The sequence below is a fragment of the Hesperophylax consimilis genome, chromosome 9 (assembly GCF_061612785.1).
Source record: "Hesperophylax consimilis isolate HC1 chromosome 9, BYU_Hcon_1.0, whole genome shotgun sequence".
NCBI lineage: Eukaryota > Metazoa > Arthropoda > Insecta > Trichoptera > Limnephilidae > Hesperophylax > Hesperophylax consimilis.
In genome coordinates, this window is record NC_142844.1 from 29,467,197 (window position 1) to 29,483,636 (window position 16,440).

The window sequence follows — 16,440 nt, forward strand, 5'->3', positions numbered from 1 at the left end:
TTACTTTATGTTACTCTTACGTTTTACTAATACTGCTTCATATTTAGTTTTTTTTTTTTTAAATTTAGTTTTCTTTTTTTATTATTTCTAATATTTTCTGATTATACTTGTAATCACAATTTTACAATTGTGTATTTTGTGCCTACTTTACAATGAATTACATCTATTTACTGTCAGTATCTCCCATATAATATAGATATTCTCCTATGTACAATGCATCATGTATCACTTTTATGTAAAAGCTTTTTAGGCGTATATGTGTATAAATAAATAATATTATATCTCAAGGAAAATTGACTTCATTACATTTCATTCCAAAGTACATAGTTAAATAAGATTATTTTTTCTACCTTGTCTAAAAATAGTGATAAATACATCACATAACACAAATTCTTTAAATTCATTTTTGATATTTATTTATTTATTTATTGGATGATTTGTATAGCGCCAATTTTGTGAGATATCACCTCAGGGGCGCCTTCAATTTTTCATTTTTTTCTTTGTTTGTTTGCCAATTTCTTAAATTGCATCTCAATTTACAAAGATATCCAAACATCTGCCCCGATAATGGACACTAGAAGGATGTCTTCAATTGAATTTTTAATTTTGAAGGTGGGTTTGGGTATCTCCGCCCCGGGAAGCATGTATTGGAAAACTAACACCTCTGTCATAGGTCATCCCGAGTGGCTCGCAGCGTTCATCAATTTAGCAGGGGTGCCCGGGTTCATCGGGTGAGGTGTATTCAGGATGCGCCGGATCGGGAGAGGCTGGTTTGGGGAGACCCTTTGACCACTAAAACTGGTCTCTCTTGACCCATCACCTTGCGCAGCAGCAGGAGGAATAGATCATTCGTTCCGTCACTCCTGGACACACTGATCCTGGACACACCCCTCATATCTTTTTCCTTCCCAGAACTTACTCTCCTTAAAAAGACCCCCCAAACATGACATAGGCCCCGAGGGAAATAATTTTCCTCAGCGCCTTCTGTGTGGGTTTATTGTGAAAAAATGTCTGTTTTAAACAGGAGGAGGGAGTGCAACATGGCTAATTAACATAAACATTAATGGACGTGGTATCAAAGAGAATTTAGAAAGGAAATCTAAAGAATCTTATTTTTAAAATATATCTAAATACCCTTTGAATTAACATATCTCGCACGATGTAAGATGAAACTTTAAAGTAGCTTAGTGGATATTTAGATATACATTTTTATAAAAATTAGTGTCTCATCAATACGATGGAATTTGACCCGTTGCAATGAAAAGAACAACAAAATGCCAAGTTGCCTTTGTGACGAATCTGTCAGTTAAAACCATTGAAAACTTTATTGGTAAACAGAATCGTTTCGTTTCGCCGACTGTACGTTTATCTTAAGATTCTGAAAAAACGCTTTATTCAAAAAGAATTTATTGTAAAAATATCTTATGAAATCAGAAGTACAGATTTAGGAGTCAATTTTAAAGCAAAAGTTTATCAGTGGTTTAGCCTTAGCTTTTCTGTTATAATTCGATTATTGGATCTTATCTTACTAACTTTTGCATGTAAGAAAGATTGTTTAAGTCTTGGTTGTTGCACTGCTGTATTGTCCTAAGTTCAGGTGTTCAATGTAAGCTATAAGTAAACTGCATTGAATAGGTGATAGGTTCAGTTGGTCGGCTGTGGCGCGTGCCTTAGCAGGGCAGGGCTGCGCTCGCAAGGAATTCTAATCACTTGCTAGTTGGAGTGGCCAACCCAGAAGGAAATGAAAAATCAGAGAGATTATATTTGAAGCATAAAAATTATAAGTGTAATGCAATAGTGATTGAATAATGAGGCGATAGACAAGAAACAACAATACAAATAAACACAGAAGGGTAATAAAGGCCAAGTTTTAAGTTATTCAAATTTCGATCTACATAAATCTGTGATCAATATAATATGATAAAGTGCATAAATACAAACTGTGTCTCGTCTTTTATTAAACATATCTAATTATGATAACTTTATTTCTATACTAATGGTTTACCAAACCGTGTAAGTTAAGTTTTAATTTAGATATGTACTAGTAAAATAAAAAGTTTCAAAGTGTTCTGAAAACCAATTCAACAACAAACACAATTTCTTCTTTGAACATAAAATTGGGGAACTGCCGCGGAATATCATTTATTTGTATGGAATCTGTCACCTTGACAGATGACAGCCGCGTAATTACGGCGCTCCGTAAATTGCATAATTTTCAAATATCGCCTGGCTAGCAAATCACTGCGCATCTTCGACGCCACGCCCTCACGTATAACACATCATCCTTCAAGTGTGACAGGTCTATATGGGATTGTGTGGCGAGCAATATAGAGAATAAAAACGTTTTGAGCTTATAGATATAATCTGTCACCCCCATTATGGAGCGTCGCATTTGTTGATAATTTTTACAAACCAGGAACGCGCAAGGAGCGATACGCCTTGCATTTGGCTTAAAATATATCATGACGAAATGCAAAAATATTCGGTTTTTCATGAACATGACACTTATTTTTAAAAAAAATTATCGAGAAACCTATTCTTTCATTCGTAAAGCCTGCAATCCCGGTTTTAATCGGAATTTTGAAATTTTTTAAAAGATTCTTAATAAATTAGCAATAGGCATTTTTGTCCGTGTGGTGCTTCGAGAGACGGCAAAGCCATCTGTTTAAGAGCTGCAGAAGCAAGGGAGTCAAGAAAATATTTTAAATGAAGCTATTATGCAGTACTTTTCCTCAAAAGTTGACTGGGATTTTTAATCATTTTTATTTTATTGGAGATTTAAGGAAACTCCAGAATCAATTGCCAATAAAGCCATTATTGTAACGATATTAAATTTATCAATAAGCAGTAGTAACACACCTTTCATATATATATATATATACATACATACATACCCCTCTGTTATTCTGAATCTTGGTATGGCCTGAATTCACTCGGTCTTGCCATATTTTCTACCTTTCAGTTTCGTGTCATATGTATTCTAATAACTAATTCGCACTGCAAACGATATCGAACTTGAAACCCCCCTTACTCAAAGTCAAAAGCGTCGACCATTTTTTGTCCACGGAGACTTATATCCACCATGTATATATTGTAGATTAAACTTATTTATTTTTATAAGCAATAATTATTGAAAAACTCATCCACATTGAAAAATCTCCTGATAAAAGATACATGACGCCAACGGAACGTTTTTTTATCAGGAGATTTTTCAATGTGGATGAGTGTTTCAGGCTAATAATTATTGCTTATAAAAATAATTGTTACCCCTTGTGCTATGCATAAAAAATTTTGTCTTAAACATTAGTTTACCAAAAAAATAATAATTATACTAACTTATTTCATTAATATTTTGCTGTTTACAATATACAATTCAAATTGTGTATTTTTTGTGTCGTATTACAATTTATTAAATTTACGGGCATCCTTGGTCATATATAAATACCTTATCAGAAAAAAGATACTATTATGCCTGATGAGGATAACGATTCTTACACTGTAGAAACTTGCTTATGTTCGATTTACCCCCAGGCTCGCTGTGATCATCTTGACGACCCCTGCCGCCAATAAGTGCGACCACTACGAGCAGCAGTCAGAAGGCAGTACTTACCTACCACCTTATAAATATAAGGCTCGCACGGACTGCCGCACTAGACCGCCCGAGCTCGACGTAAAACCTAACTGTCGAGGCGACTACTTACTTCCTGTGCGTTGTTACCTATCTAGTTCGAAATACGAAAAATAAATTTGAAAAAAAAACCGCGCGCTTTTTAGTGAATTGTTTACGGAAATGAAGACGATACAGGTAAGATTTTAATTTAAAAACAAAACTAATTTTTTTTTCTTTGTTATTCGACACTTATCTTGTAAGCCTACTGAACAAAGAATAAATATATTTTTTGAAGTTCTAAAAATATTGTTCTATGGTTACGCCCTTTACATTGAGAGGTCAGTTTGAATTTGATGTGAAAATGAATTAAGCTCGCAATAAGGAAATTATATTTTTTGTTGCAATTATTTTGAATAAAGCTTTTGCAAGCTCTTTCAGTAATATCGTTTGTTCTATTATGTGACTTAAAGTTCAGTAGTAAGTATATGATGTTGTTATAAGTGTAAACCTTTGTTATTGTATACAACAGATACCAGCTAACAATTAAAGTAGAGTAAATGCTTGTTTTTCAGTTGTTTAAAATTTAAAACACAATTATTACTAAGGGGGCTATAATATTGTTATATTTTAACATCATGGATACATTTTTTTTAACCTTATAAATTTTATTGAAGTTTTTCTTTGAAAAACGTCGACTTATGTAAGCATTTTTTCGGCTCAAATAAAAAGTACAAATGATCAAAAATATTGGTTCACAAACAGGTTTCCAAAAATCTACTCCAAATTGACGAAGTTTGTTGAATAATATTACATAAGTGACATCATTTTGGATGTAAACAGATAAAACACGTTTAGTTCGGTGATTGATAATTATCTGAAATTATGAAACAGACAATTTCTTAGTGTTACGATGAAATTAATGTGAACACACATTGGCATAATAAAACTTGGCTATTTACATTGCGGTGCATGTGCGATGAATAAGTACTCGATAATATTAATTAACAAACATCTGTTTTACAATACTAATTCAGATAGAAATAACTTTTATCGGTTTTAAAATTGTAAGGTGGGCCAACAGATTGATTGGGGCGATTAAATAGCAGTATTAACGTTTTATATGAAAAAATGTCTGGTTATACAATCTGCAGATCTATTCAACAACTGTTTACAATAATTTATCAAACCTGCTGTTTATCATACATTTATCAATGTTAATTACAAAAGTATTACAAACATTAAAAGGTACGTCAAATCAAATCGTTTAAATCATTACAACTTGTGAATTGACTAACATTTTGTCTATATATTTTTGCGTTGCGTCTAGAATCGAATCTGCAGTCACCGATTCAAAGTCAAACGCAAAAACCAATACTTATTGGGCGTTGTTATTATTAGATTGTTGTATTTCTATTCTCAGTTTGTACTCGGAACCAGAATGTTAGTAAAATTAATAATCGAACAACAATAAATTTACTTTGTTTGGCATTTACATTTCAATCTAAATGAGAGCAACAATGGTGTACTTTCTATATAAAACTAATGTAATACAATATTCATGGCACAATCACATTATGATAAATAATATACCTGGTAGTATTTAGATTTAGATTAAATTTACGCCATTGCTTGTGGTATAATGTATTCATAAATAAGCTTGGTTAAAGTGGCATAATCTAGAAAGGAATTTACACCAGCCTCCTATTATTGGATCAATTTCACAGAAAAATTGTTCATTATGTAGTTGAACGCAACCTTGAGGAGTTAACGGAATTATGTAATAATTGGGCTAGTAAAAAAATTGTAAGTACAATATTACGTTTCTAAGTAGACAGGTATCTACGTACGATTTAGCCACAGACGCCCATTCAATCCTTCCCATGTAATTCGTTGAAATTTACTTCGTGAAATTTGTGACTAAAATTTTATCATGAGGGTGAGTACTTACCTAAATATTTTATCATGTAGGTAAGTACCTACCTAAATATTTTATCATGAGAGTAAGTACCTACCTAAAAAAATTATTATGAGGGTAAGTACCCACATAAACATTTTATTATGAGGGTAAGCACCTACCTAAATATTTGCGTGGGAACGAATGTAATAGATGATATCGCTGTTATTGTTTTTCTTACAAAGCCATTTAATTGTAAAAGGTTTTAACAAGGTGCAAAAACACGCCTAAAACATTGGACTAAGAAATTTTAGCTCGCTCATTAACATAATAATCTTTTGTTCGTAAAGTGTCAAGATCAGTCACATACCACTTGAGTACATACTTAGGTGAGAAATACATGCATAATATTAAAATTGTAATTTTTTTCTGTCAGTTTATAAAATAACAACCTTGGTCATGCAATCATTAAGCCATTAAGATCAATAATTGTAGGGTAACATTCTAAAAACGAAAGAAATAACTTGCTTTGGGGAGGGTATGGTGTTATGACTGTGTTTATGGATAGATCAGATGCAATATTAAAATTTACTTTACATAATTAAGGCTACTCAAGTGCTTACCTGTAAACTTAAGAGAGCTGAGGCCATAAGTAATTAATTTAAATGAAGTTGCTTTATTTACATAAATACGCCTACCAGTTTCAGCAAAATCATGCCTTTGTCAGGACAGGTAACTAAATATCCAGTTAATAATGAATAATAATAATTATTTTCCAAATTAAGTTGAAAAAATCAAGTAATTAACAGAAAATTAATGCTCTACCTATAAATAATGTTCCATTTCTGTTAGAACTCGAGTATCTATTGAAATTACATTTGGTATCCTTTATAATTTACAGCTGAATATATACAATAGATAAAGCTGAAGGATTAAGGTTACTATATGAATCTAAAGGATAAGTTTAAGTTTATTTTTCGCTACAACCAACACATACCTACACATTTTTTTTTAATATTGAGACTAAAGTGAGCCGATTTAATAAAAAGGGAGCATATTTTTTAAAATTCTACCTGGTTGGCTTAAATAGCGCATGTCGTGGTTTTCAAAAAAGTATGATTTTCATTTTTCAATAATGGTTTCGTAATTTGTAGGTACCGTCTTACCAGATAATGTGTTAACATATCTTTTTTTAAATTAGTCCCAAAATCTACCATAAGCATTTTCTCCAGAACAGCTACTCATAATCAGAGTAATGGTTTTTGATCGTGCCTGGCTACTGGTTCAAATGTCTACCATCTTCAATCAGAACCGGAACCGGAGTTTAAATATGACTACGCTACGCTCAGTCAATAAAAAAATAAATGCAGGTATCAAGTACTTTGTTTGTATTGTTTCAGTTAACCCTTGCGCTGGCATTCTGCCTGTGCGCCGTCCACGCCCAGCAGTCTCAGAAGCAGCAGCGGCCCGATCCCATCCCCATCCTGAAACAGATCAGCAAGCAGAACGACGATGGCTCCTACAGCTTTGGTTATGAGGCCGGAGATGGCTCCTACAAGATCGAGACCAAGTTCCCCGATGGCGAAGTCCAGGGAAAGTACGGCTACGTTGATGATGAAGGGAAACTGAGAGAGGTTGAATACGGAGCGGGAAGCAAGTCTGGATTCAGACCACAAGGTATGTTGATATTTTACGACGTTCCAATTCACTAGCCACATTAGAAACAAACATAATTTAAATATACCTTCCAAACACATCAGTGAAATCGATCCTTGCTTCTCGAGGTCTAGAAATCAAGTTGCTAGTACAGTTGTACACAACAGGTTAGATGTTTAACCCCCCTTTCTGGAAGGTTTGGAAAACTCACGTAATCTAATCTAATGCACTTTTTCAAACATTTTAATTATAAATAATAATCACTTAATTTAAACCACTTTTATTGTTCAGATACAACTCATCAGGGTTTACTTAAATTTAGCTTTACTGTACTTTTAAACGTTTTATTATTCTTTTTTTTAATCTAACTTAGAACATTTTCTTGAAGTTTTGGTAGTCTATCACAACCTAGGCTATTTTCTATTAGATTTGGAAATGTTAAGTTACCTAACTTAATCTAGCCAACTTTCAAGATACTTTATATAGATCAATTAAACTTATACTCGTTTCTTGGTTGTATGTTAAATTTTCTAACCCATAAATATAGGAATTTTATCACAACTCAACCTAATCGAGCCATTTTCTAGAAGGATTGCCGTCAAATCAACTGTATTGATGATTTTTTTCTAAACCCTTTTTGTAGAAATGTTGGTAATCTACAGTAACTTAACCTAAGCTAAGCCTCTTTCTGGAAACCTATGTTGATATACCCTCAGGTCAACTTGTACTACGTTTGCACCTTTGAGTGGGTAGACCAATGCTCAGTAGGAGTTGGGTGGATATCGAATTCCAGAGCGTATATTAGCCTTGTTTTCCAACTGAAAGCAAATTTACATAATGCATGTGTAATTAATCTAAGGATCACAATTTGCAAAAATTATTATGGAACAACCAGATATCGGGGTAGGTCTTTTGACCTTAGACTATTCTAATATTTTAAGGTGTTGTGTTTTAAATTTGAACTAAATAGCGTTAGGAAAGATTAAGAAGGATACATATTGAAGAAAATGTTACAATTAGTGTAATTCTATGAAAATGGTGAAAATTACAGAAAGATTAAACGCGGATAAAATGATCTACAATATTAATTGAAATAAAAAAATCTTTTATTAGATAGAGGCGGATCAACAAATCGACTATTGCCATTCTTGACTTGTGTATGACTAATTGCAAGGTTAGACCTTTGATGTTTTATAAAAAATAATCTAGTATTACGAATGGTGTATGACATTTAAGTGATTTCTACTAGTCACATTAAATTAATGATCTCTGCAATATAATTATTAATTTTCCGTGGGAAATGTAGAAAGTAATTGTGTGAAAATTAAGAAAGAATAACACGAACATTGTTTATATTATGAACAATGTGTACAACTTACAATGATATGAATCTTTGAATAAAGCTAATCTTATCTGTGGTAATTCATGATATAATTACTTATTTAATTTCTTCATTCCAACTGTCTTACTATTATACCAAATGCCTCTTTTGTTATGAATGTCTCTGAACGACCCCAGTAGAAGTTTCTAGTAGTTATCGACTTGGTTTTGAACTATCAACCTTTTATTTGATGTGCAAGGATAGTAGGTAAAAAATAGCATACCGTATGGTTGTCTTGCCTTGAAGTCAACATCTGTAGGTAGAATGTTTTTTAAAGAACTTAATATTATATTATGCAATTAATAAATAGTTCTTTGTTTATTTCAATCTATTTTTATTAATGTTCGCAAATATAAACAAATTTCCTTTGACCGAAATAATAGGCGAGAACATGGGTTGGTGCTGATTTTCCAAAATGAATTATAATATGAATAGTTTCGTAATTAGTAAGGCACTATTAATTTTGTGACAACTAAGCACTTACAAACCTTCAGACTGCATTAAAAAAGAAAATACTATGTTCTTACATTTTACCATGACTGAGTTGGCTTTTAGTATGTTTGGCTGTTCTAATAGCCTTTTCAACACGAATTCACAGAACATATCATGGGTCTGACAAAAAAACTTATCATAGCGTTAAGAGATTTGTTTCTAGGATAGTGGTCTCGGGTTCATACAAAGCATCTAAGAAATTCCACTTGTATAGAACGAAAACTAATATTTTTCTTTATTTAACGCCCATAGGGTTTTTACATGGTTGGTAGTATAATTTTAATTTGACAAATACTTTGAAACATAAAAAAATAAGAATAAAATTACATTTGATAAAAGCTATGCAACAGGTCATACAAACACAAGAAACAAAAACATAAAATTACAGCTATTTGTAGGTTTACATGATGTGTTTAGGAGTATTGTTGAAATAAATGTTTTAAATGATCCACAAAATTGCCAAGTTGGTATTGAATATGTCAACATCACCCAAGTAATGATTTCACATGGTGTGAAGTCGTTGTATCGGAGAGTGGGCAATATAGTTACGCTTATGTGTGCTGCTGTAGAATACTGTATTTTGTCGTGTTGTTACTGTGGGTGTATGTTTGTTTATAAGTTGCAGGAGTTCACAACAGTTGAATTTAGAGTTAAGTATTTTGAATAAGAAAGTTAAATCGTTTATTTTATATTTTATACGTCATACGTGATTTATAAGTGTTTTATTATCTTTTTTGTAACAAATAGATATAATGACATCCTTACTGAGTTCTCCCGTGCTGAGATTTTCATTCATATATGATGAAAATTTAGTAGTGTGGATAATATATTATAATTATAAATATATTGAAGTGTTTTTTTGTTCAGTTTAGTGGTTTCAGTTTCAGTCTGTATTTGGTGTCAGTATCCAGTTTTGTATCCAACTTTTTATTTGAGATTTAAATGTTAAAATATTGTTGTGAGTTTTGAACGAGTGTGAGATTTTGTTGTAGATTTTAGTACCATAGTAAAGAAAGCAGTAGGAATTCTATTGCCGCGCGTAAGGGTGGAATTGAAATAAATAATTGTAATAAACAATGTAAAGGTTGGTTAAAATATCTTATAGAGAAGTATGAAGTAATACAGTTACGTGTTATTCTAACATAAACAAATCACATAATATTACTGTATTGTTTATGAAATTATTTAAAGCATCAATCAAGATTTCCGGTATTTTTATATATTTCCTTTACATAAATCATACACTATTATTGTAAATAAAATTAACGTCATCGACAGCCTTCTAAGAGAAGGCTTCATAATCTTTGATTATTATGCGTGGGCTGGATATGACAAGACAACTTTGTTTCACTTCCAAGCGTTATTTCGAAATAAACGAACAATTTCAGTTTTCCGGCAGACACACCTAGATACGCAATATGCTAATATATTCACATATAGGATATTTTTATTGTGTTCAATCACAAAAAAACATGAAAAAATATAATTCTCATCCTACATTAAAACATGACCTTACATGATAATTTATTATTCATGAACTCAAAAAAAACATTAATTTATTTACTCTGATTTCGTTTTCGGCAGGATACGTCATTAGTACGTTATTTATGTTATATACTTTTGGCCTTAAATTGAAATTCATATTTTATTTCGAACCCCTGACCTCAAGATGTCAAAGCTCTAACATTATATCCCATTCAATGGAGGCCAATGAAAAATATTAATTCGGTGATGAAAGACTAGATACCTAGATATGAAAGTGTTTTTCTCATTTCTTTAAAATATTCTAGAACATAAATCTAGATCTAGATTTCAGTCCAAATTTGTAAAAATATATCAACATCGTTAGTTTTATTTAAAAAAAACTGGTTTATTTATGTGAGATCATAAAAATATGTGGTCATTTGCTGAGATCGGCTTTATTAAACACCTGTATTTTCACTTCGCAATATTTAACTATGTAGGCTGGTACTTCTATGTAGGAAAGTGGCGTACGCTTATTGCACCAAACGGTTTGGCATTACATATGACAAGACATTGCAGAATATTTGAATACGAATTTGGTCACCGATTTACATTTAAAATGGATTAATTCGAAAGTCTTACATCAATTATATTCGTGGTACCTTTACGTTACATAATTACACGTGTGTGAGTGCTTCAGTGAATATTGTAATATGTTATGATATCATATTTTGATATTATGTATGCAAGTGGCGTTTTAATAACCATTTGATGTTAGTTTTTCTTTTTGTAACTGCCACATTCCGCGAATGAGAGCAGGTGTGTCATAACTTGACCACCAAGTGACAGTCCATAACCTTGAAGCTAGAAGCAATCGACCCACAAAAAATAAGCCGGTATTTGTGAAACAGATCGGCTCCATAACTAAATATAATAACATTTAGCATTTAACCGATGATAATAATGACAATTAAATATGATTTTGAATTTTGCACTATATTCATATTTATTTTCTCGACTGGATAGGACTATGGTCAGAAGAATTATAATAGCGAATGATACTGTAAGATTCTTTCAATTTACAAGAAAAAAATGGTGAAAGAAAAAAAATTAATTTACTTCGAAAAGATTTCCGTTAAAGGAAATGTATATTTGCACAATTGTGTCAACTAATCTACGGTGAAGTGTTTGTCAATTGTTTCTAACATGGTTTTATTTATTTATTCTATCCAGGTAGTGGAATCAATGTTCCTCCCCCATCCGCAACCAGAGAAGCTAACCTCCAGCCCCTGGCTGAGGGAGAAGAAGATGACGGTCAGTACAGAGAAGACCCCAGCATCTACGACACTAAGAACTACATCAACAGCCGCCCAGTCCAGAAGGCTTCCCGCCGACCTGCCTTCACCTCCACCGTGACTCAACCCCTTGTCAGCTACCAGGAAGAAGAACCTATTCAGAGGCAGCCCGTGAGGCAACAGCAACAAGTGCAGCAACCCCAACCCACCTTCCAGCGCCAACAGTTCAAGTTCACTCAACCACAATATGCCACAAACAACTACCAACAGCCACAGCAAGTGGAATACCAACAACCCCAGACCTACCAACAACCCCAGACCTACCAACAACCCCAAACCTATCAACAACCCCAAACCTATCAGCAACCTCAAACCTACCAGCGTCCCCAAACCTTCCAGTTCCGCTCCAACACCCCAAGCTTCAACACTTACCAACAGCCTTCACAAAACCTGGACTACCAGCCCGCCCAGCCTGCTCAGCAGACATACTCTGTCTTCCAACAGCAGCCAGCTTACCAACAGAGGACGTACCAGGCTCCCCAACAGCCTCAGTTTGCTTCCTTCAACCTGCACCCTTCAGTCAAGAACCTCGACCTCGGTTCAGGTTCTTACAGCATCAACTACGGAAGATGAAGTCCTCGTGCGACTTAATTGCCATGTAAATAAATATGATTAATTTAATGTATTCTATTGAGTATTTTTAAACAGATCGCTGCCTGGGGTTGATTATTAAAGATCATTGAATAGTTTTATAATAGCTTTAATAACCGAGTCATGATTTGTAAATTGTTGTATTCACTCTTTGTTTGTACGAAAATAGCGGTTTTCTTTGTGTAAATAAATAAACTGCCGGTGTGCGAAAATTAATCAAATTTCTTTAATTACTCCACGAATGTAAGAAAAAAAAATCAACATAAATAAAAGTGGAGTAAATATGTATTTTCATTTGCATCCTGTTTTCGTATTTCTATAACAATAAATTATCTATCCAATATTTCTAAATTCGAAGACACTATTCTGATGGACTAATTGGAAGTGAAATCTTGATGTACGATTATTATTATTGGCGATGATAATAAAACAATATTGAATACCAATAAGTGCGGAAATATATAAAGATTTTACGAGAAACACCTGTATTTTGTATTGAATTTAATATGAGATTACATGCTCTGTTAAACTTAATGCCTAAATGGCGTAAGAAATAAATTGGTATTCACTGTTAACTTTCAGCACACTTTCGGAGGAATAATGCATGTTTAATCCCAGATTTACAAGGTGATAAACATAGGCATTGTGCTCTGAATGAAAAAGATAAAATTGTAATCATTTACGTAACGAACAATCCTCATTTAGATGCGAGCATTAACAAAATTGGATTACACCTATTATCGCATCAAAGACACCAAGTTACGCAATAAACAACATTAATATTTTTTACACATTCCAACACATAAATTCTTTATAACTGCCTGTATAGGAAGTGTTCTTTATACGAGAGATGCAAATATTTTCCTGTTTTTTCGCATTGTCAAGACTTCGAACAAAAAATATATGATAGTTGATTGTTAACATTTTTAACCTTGGTCAGTGGCATTGCCAAGTGTGGTAAAAACAACTGGAGCGATAAGCCCCTGTCGTGAAAAATAGATTCTATATAATCTTCCAACATCTACCAATAAAGTTTTAATGTAACTGAAGACTGAAATTAATTGTTTTTTTGTGCCTAAGTAACAGACAAGTAATTAGACTTGTCAATAATTATTACACTGAAGTCAAATTGTGTCGGTAGCAACAAGTATCCGAGACAAAGAATCGTCTAAAAGACTCTATTGTCTTTTAATAATCAATAGAGCTATGGTCATCGCGCTTCCCACCCTCTTATTAACAAATCACATTTTACAACCCCTCCTCCATAAGCTCTATAGTGACGAAATTGGGTGGTAATCTTTCGGCTGTACACAGTATAAAGGGGCTCTATCGAGGTGTCATTTAATTTCTATTTAATATTATTATAATTAATCACATAACTGCAGACATTTCATTTTGGGCATGTCTAATCGATTTCTTTCGCATTAATTATTATTCAAATGAATATCATTGATCATTGGAAATGGTTAATAACATATCTCGATGAACAGACATCATTATATATGTATACACGCCCAGTAACTGGCGTACATTACAAGTAGGAACGCTGCATGTATTCATAATCAATTATTGACAAATGTCAAAGGAAACGAGAAAAAAAGAAACTACCTACGTTCGAGGACACGCGAGTGAAACAAGATCAACATTCCTGTGGCGTGGTCGCTATTACCATTGCGCAAAGGACATTGGCGCTAACTGACTGTCGGTTGCACTGCCTACTATTTGATTGTTTTCAATGCGAATGGAATGGTTAAATAAAGCGAATGAATGATCAGCAGTTAAGATACTTGTAATCCTATTGAAATACAGTAGGCTCCTGTAAACGTATCCACTGTTTTAACACTATTCTGCTCAATATTCATATATGAATCACTGTAATTGGAAATTTGTAATAGATTATTGACCCACAATGCTATTGTGAAAAATACATTATAGAAAGCTTTGTAAATGCTTAACTTACCTCAAGAAACAATCAGAGAGTGATCAAAAATTACTTATATAACAACTTTTCAAAAAGTTACCAACCTCTACAACAATTTGTAACTTCTAACCTATGAACAAACAATAAAATGCATGCTTTTTATTTGAATAATGGGCATGACAGTCTAGACATGATGACATGGGTATTATTCATACAGAATCGGTACAAATAGTTCATGGTAGATAGTAGATACTAGAGGACTAGATAGACAAAAAGCAAGGCAGACCGTTTAATGTAGAATGATGGAACAAGAGTTTTGTATTACAGAAGACAAAAAGGATTTGTTCATAACAGCACAAACATCAGAACACTCAATAAAATGAAGATAAAATATTAGGGGTACAAATAAGAGAAGGAGAAAATCTCTTTCATGCATTTATTAATAGTGAGTGTTTGCTTTGTTTCATGGAGTCAGGCCTGTTATGGTTACAAAAATGGCACTGGCAGGTTTTTAATTACGTATTCTTAAAAATCATTTACTATGTGCCTAGCCATAATTACAACATAAAACCACTTTAGTTTTACAAATCCCTACCGATTTCAGAAGTGACCTTCCTTCATAAGGTTTCAATAATCTCCTGGTGAAGAAAAGGCACTATTAAAATTGCTTAAGGGGATGTAAATGAAGTGCTTTAAGTGGTTTAAAACATTTATGTTTATTTATTTATTCACGCATTGAAGGCTTTTACATATTGACTTTATATTTCAGTTTTTTTATTAAAACATCTTTTGGTACGCCTAGGGGGGTAAAACCGACTCTTGCATGGCAAGACGGGACGACGCTTTTTGCATGGAACGACTCTTCGTTCGGCCAACTTCGTCTTAGCCTCGTCGGCTATTTCCAGCCGGCCGCCAAAACTCTGTGCGGGGAAGGCTCATCGAAGACTAAACTTTGTGGGATATTTTGTTATCCTGGAGCTAATCTCAAATATTTTTCTTAAATTCAAAGTAAACTTTGTTGTTGTGCAGTAAGGCTTTGTTAACTAAAATCATTAATATTTTTAAAGTAATCTGTGGTATTTCACATGTTATTAAAAATTGACGATACTACTTAACCGCATTCAATAAATGTATGTATTTTTAATTTGTAATATATTTGTTTGTGTGCATTTTAATAACAATAAAATAACTGCCTTATTATTAAAAATTCAGACTTGGTAATATTCACATTTATTTTTTTCAATAAAAATCAATTTCGATGCTTCACAGCTATTAGGCGTCTCGTGGGAACGGCGAGACTGGCGCCTTTCTGGCGAACTTTCCTGGTACAATCGTACATGTCTAAAAATCTTAAAATCGTACTTAATTCATGTAAATTTATAAACAATAAAAAGATGATTATCTAAAAACTCCTGGAAAGTGCCGTAAAAAGCTCTCAACTATTCACATTACCAATCGTTTGCTAAGCAAACACTCGTAAAATAGTCTTATTTAAGGTACGAAGCGAAAAGCGCTTGAGGCGGAAACATTATGTTGTCTCGAACGAATTTATATCGAAATACTCGTAATATGTAACAATGCATCTACCAGTAGAAAGAATGTAGGGAATTAATGCCGGAGGCAAAAAATTCGTGTGTTTCCCAAACCACTGTGATTAAGTTGTTCATTTGAATTCTGGCTTGGCCCCTTTGGAAAGGATAACCACATAATACTGAGAAGTGAAACCGCTGCAGGAATTACTAACTTAATCACTATCATTACTCCTTAGAGATACAGCTAATACACTAGAACACTAAAAAAATTGATCGATGTTTTTTTGATCTAACGAAGGATAAAATTACTGAAAAAAGTTATTCGTTCTTTCACAAGAAACATATTAAATTTACTGTATTATATAATGTCGTAGAAAAATCAATGCCATAAGAAAGAGAAATAATAGTTTTAGGAAAAGAATTGAAGACGAGCAACTCAAGGATGAAACAACTCAAGGAAGAAGCAACTCAAGGATGAAGCAACTCAAGGAAGAAGCAACTAAAGGATGAAGCAACTCAAGGATGAAGTAACTTAAGGAGGAAT

The 16,440-nt window shown here is 33.0% G+C and overlaps 1 protein-coding gene across 1 annotated transcript; it reads left to right on the forward strand.

The window, feature by feature from the left end:
- Nucleotides 1–3,639: 3,639 nt before the first annotated feature.
- On the forward strand, nt 3,640–13,500 carry Cpr97Eb (Cuticular protein 97Eb). Its single transcript, XM_089635898.1, has 3 exons — nt 3,640–3,805; nt 6,905–7,181; nt 11,731–13,500. Exons 1-3 carry the CDS (start codon nt 3,791–3,793, stop codon nt 12,423–12,425), a joined length of 987 nt encoding a protein of 328 aa, XP_089492024.1. The 5' UTR covers nt 3,640–3,790; the 3' UTR covers nt 12,426–13,500.
- The last annotated feature ends 2,940 nt before the right edge of the window (nt 13,501–16,440 follow it).

What these genes read in the sequence shown, in the direction of transcription:
- Cpr97Eb (XM_089635898.1), top strand. An exon ending in GTCTGGATTCAGACCACAAG is followed by an intron (nt 7,182 to 11,730) that starts GTATGTTGATAT and finishes TATTCTATCCAG; the next exon opens with GTAGTGGAATCAATGTTCCT.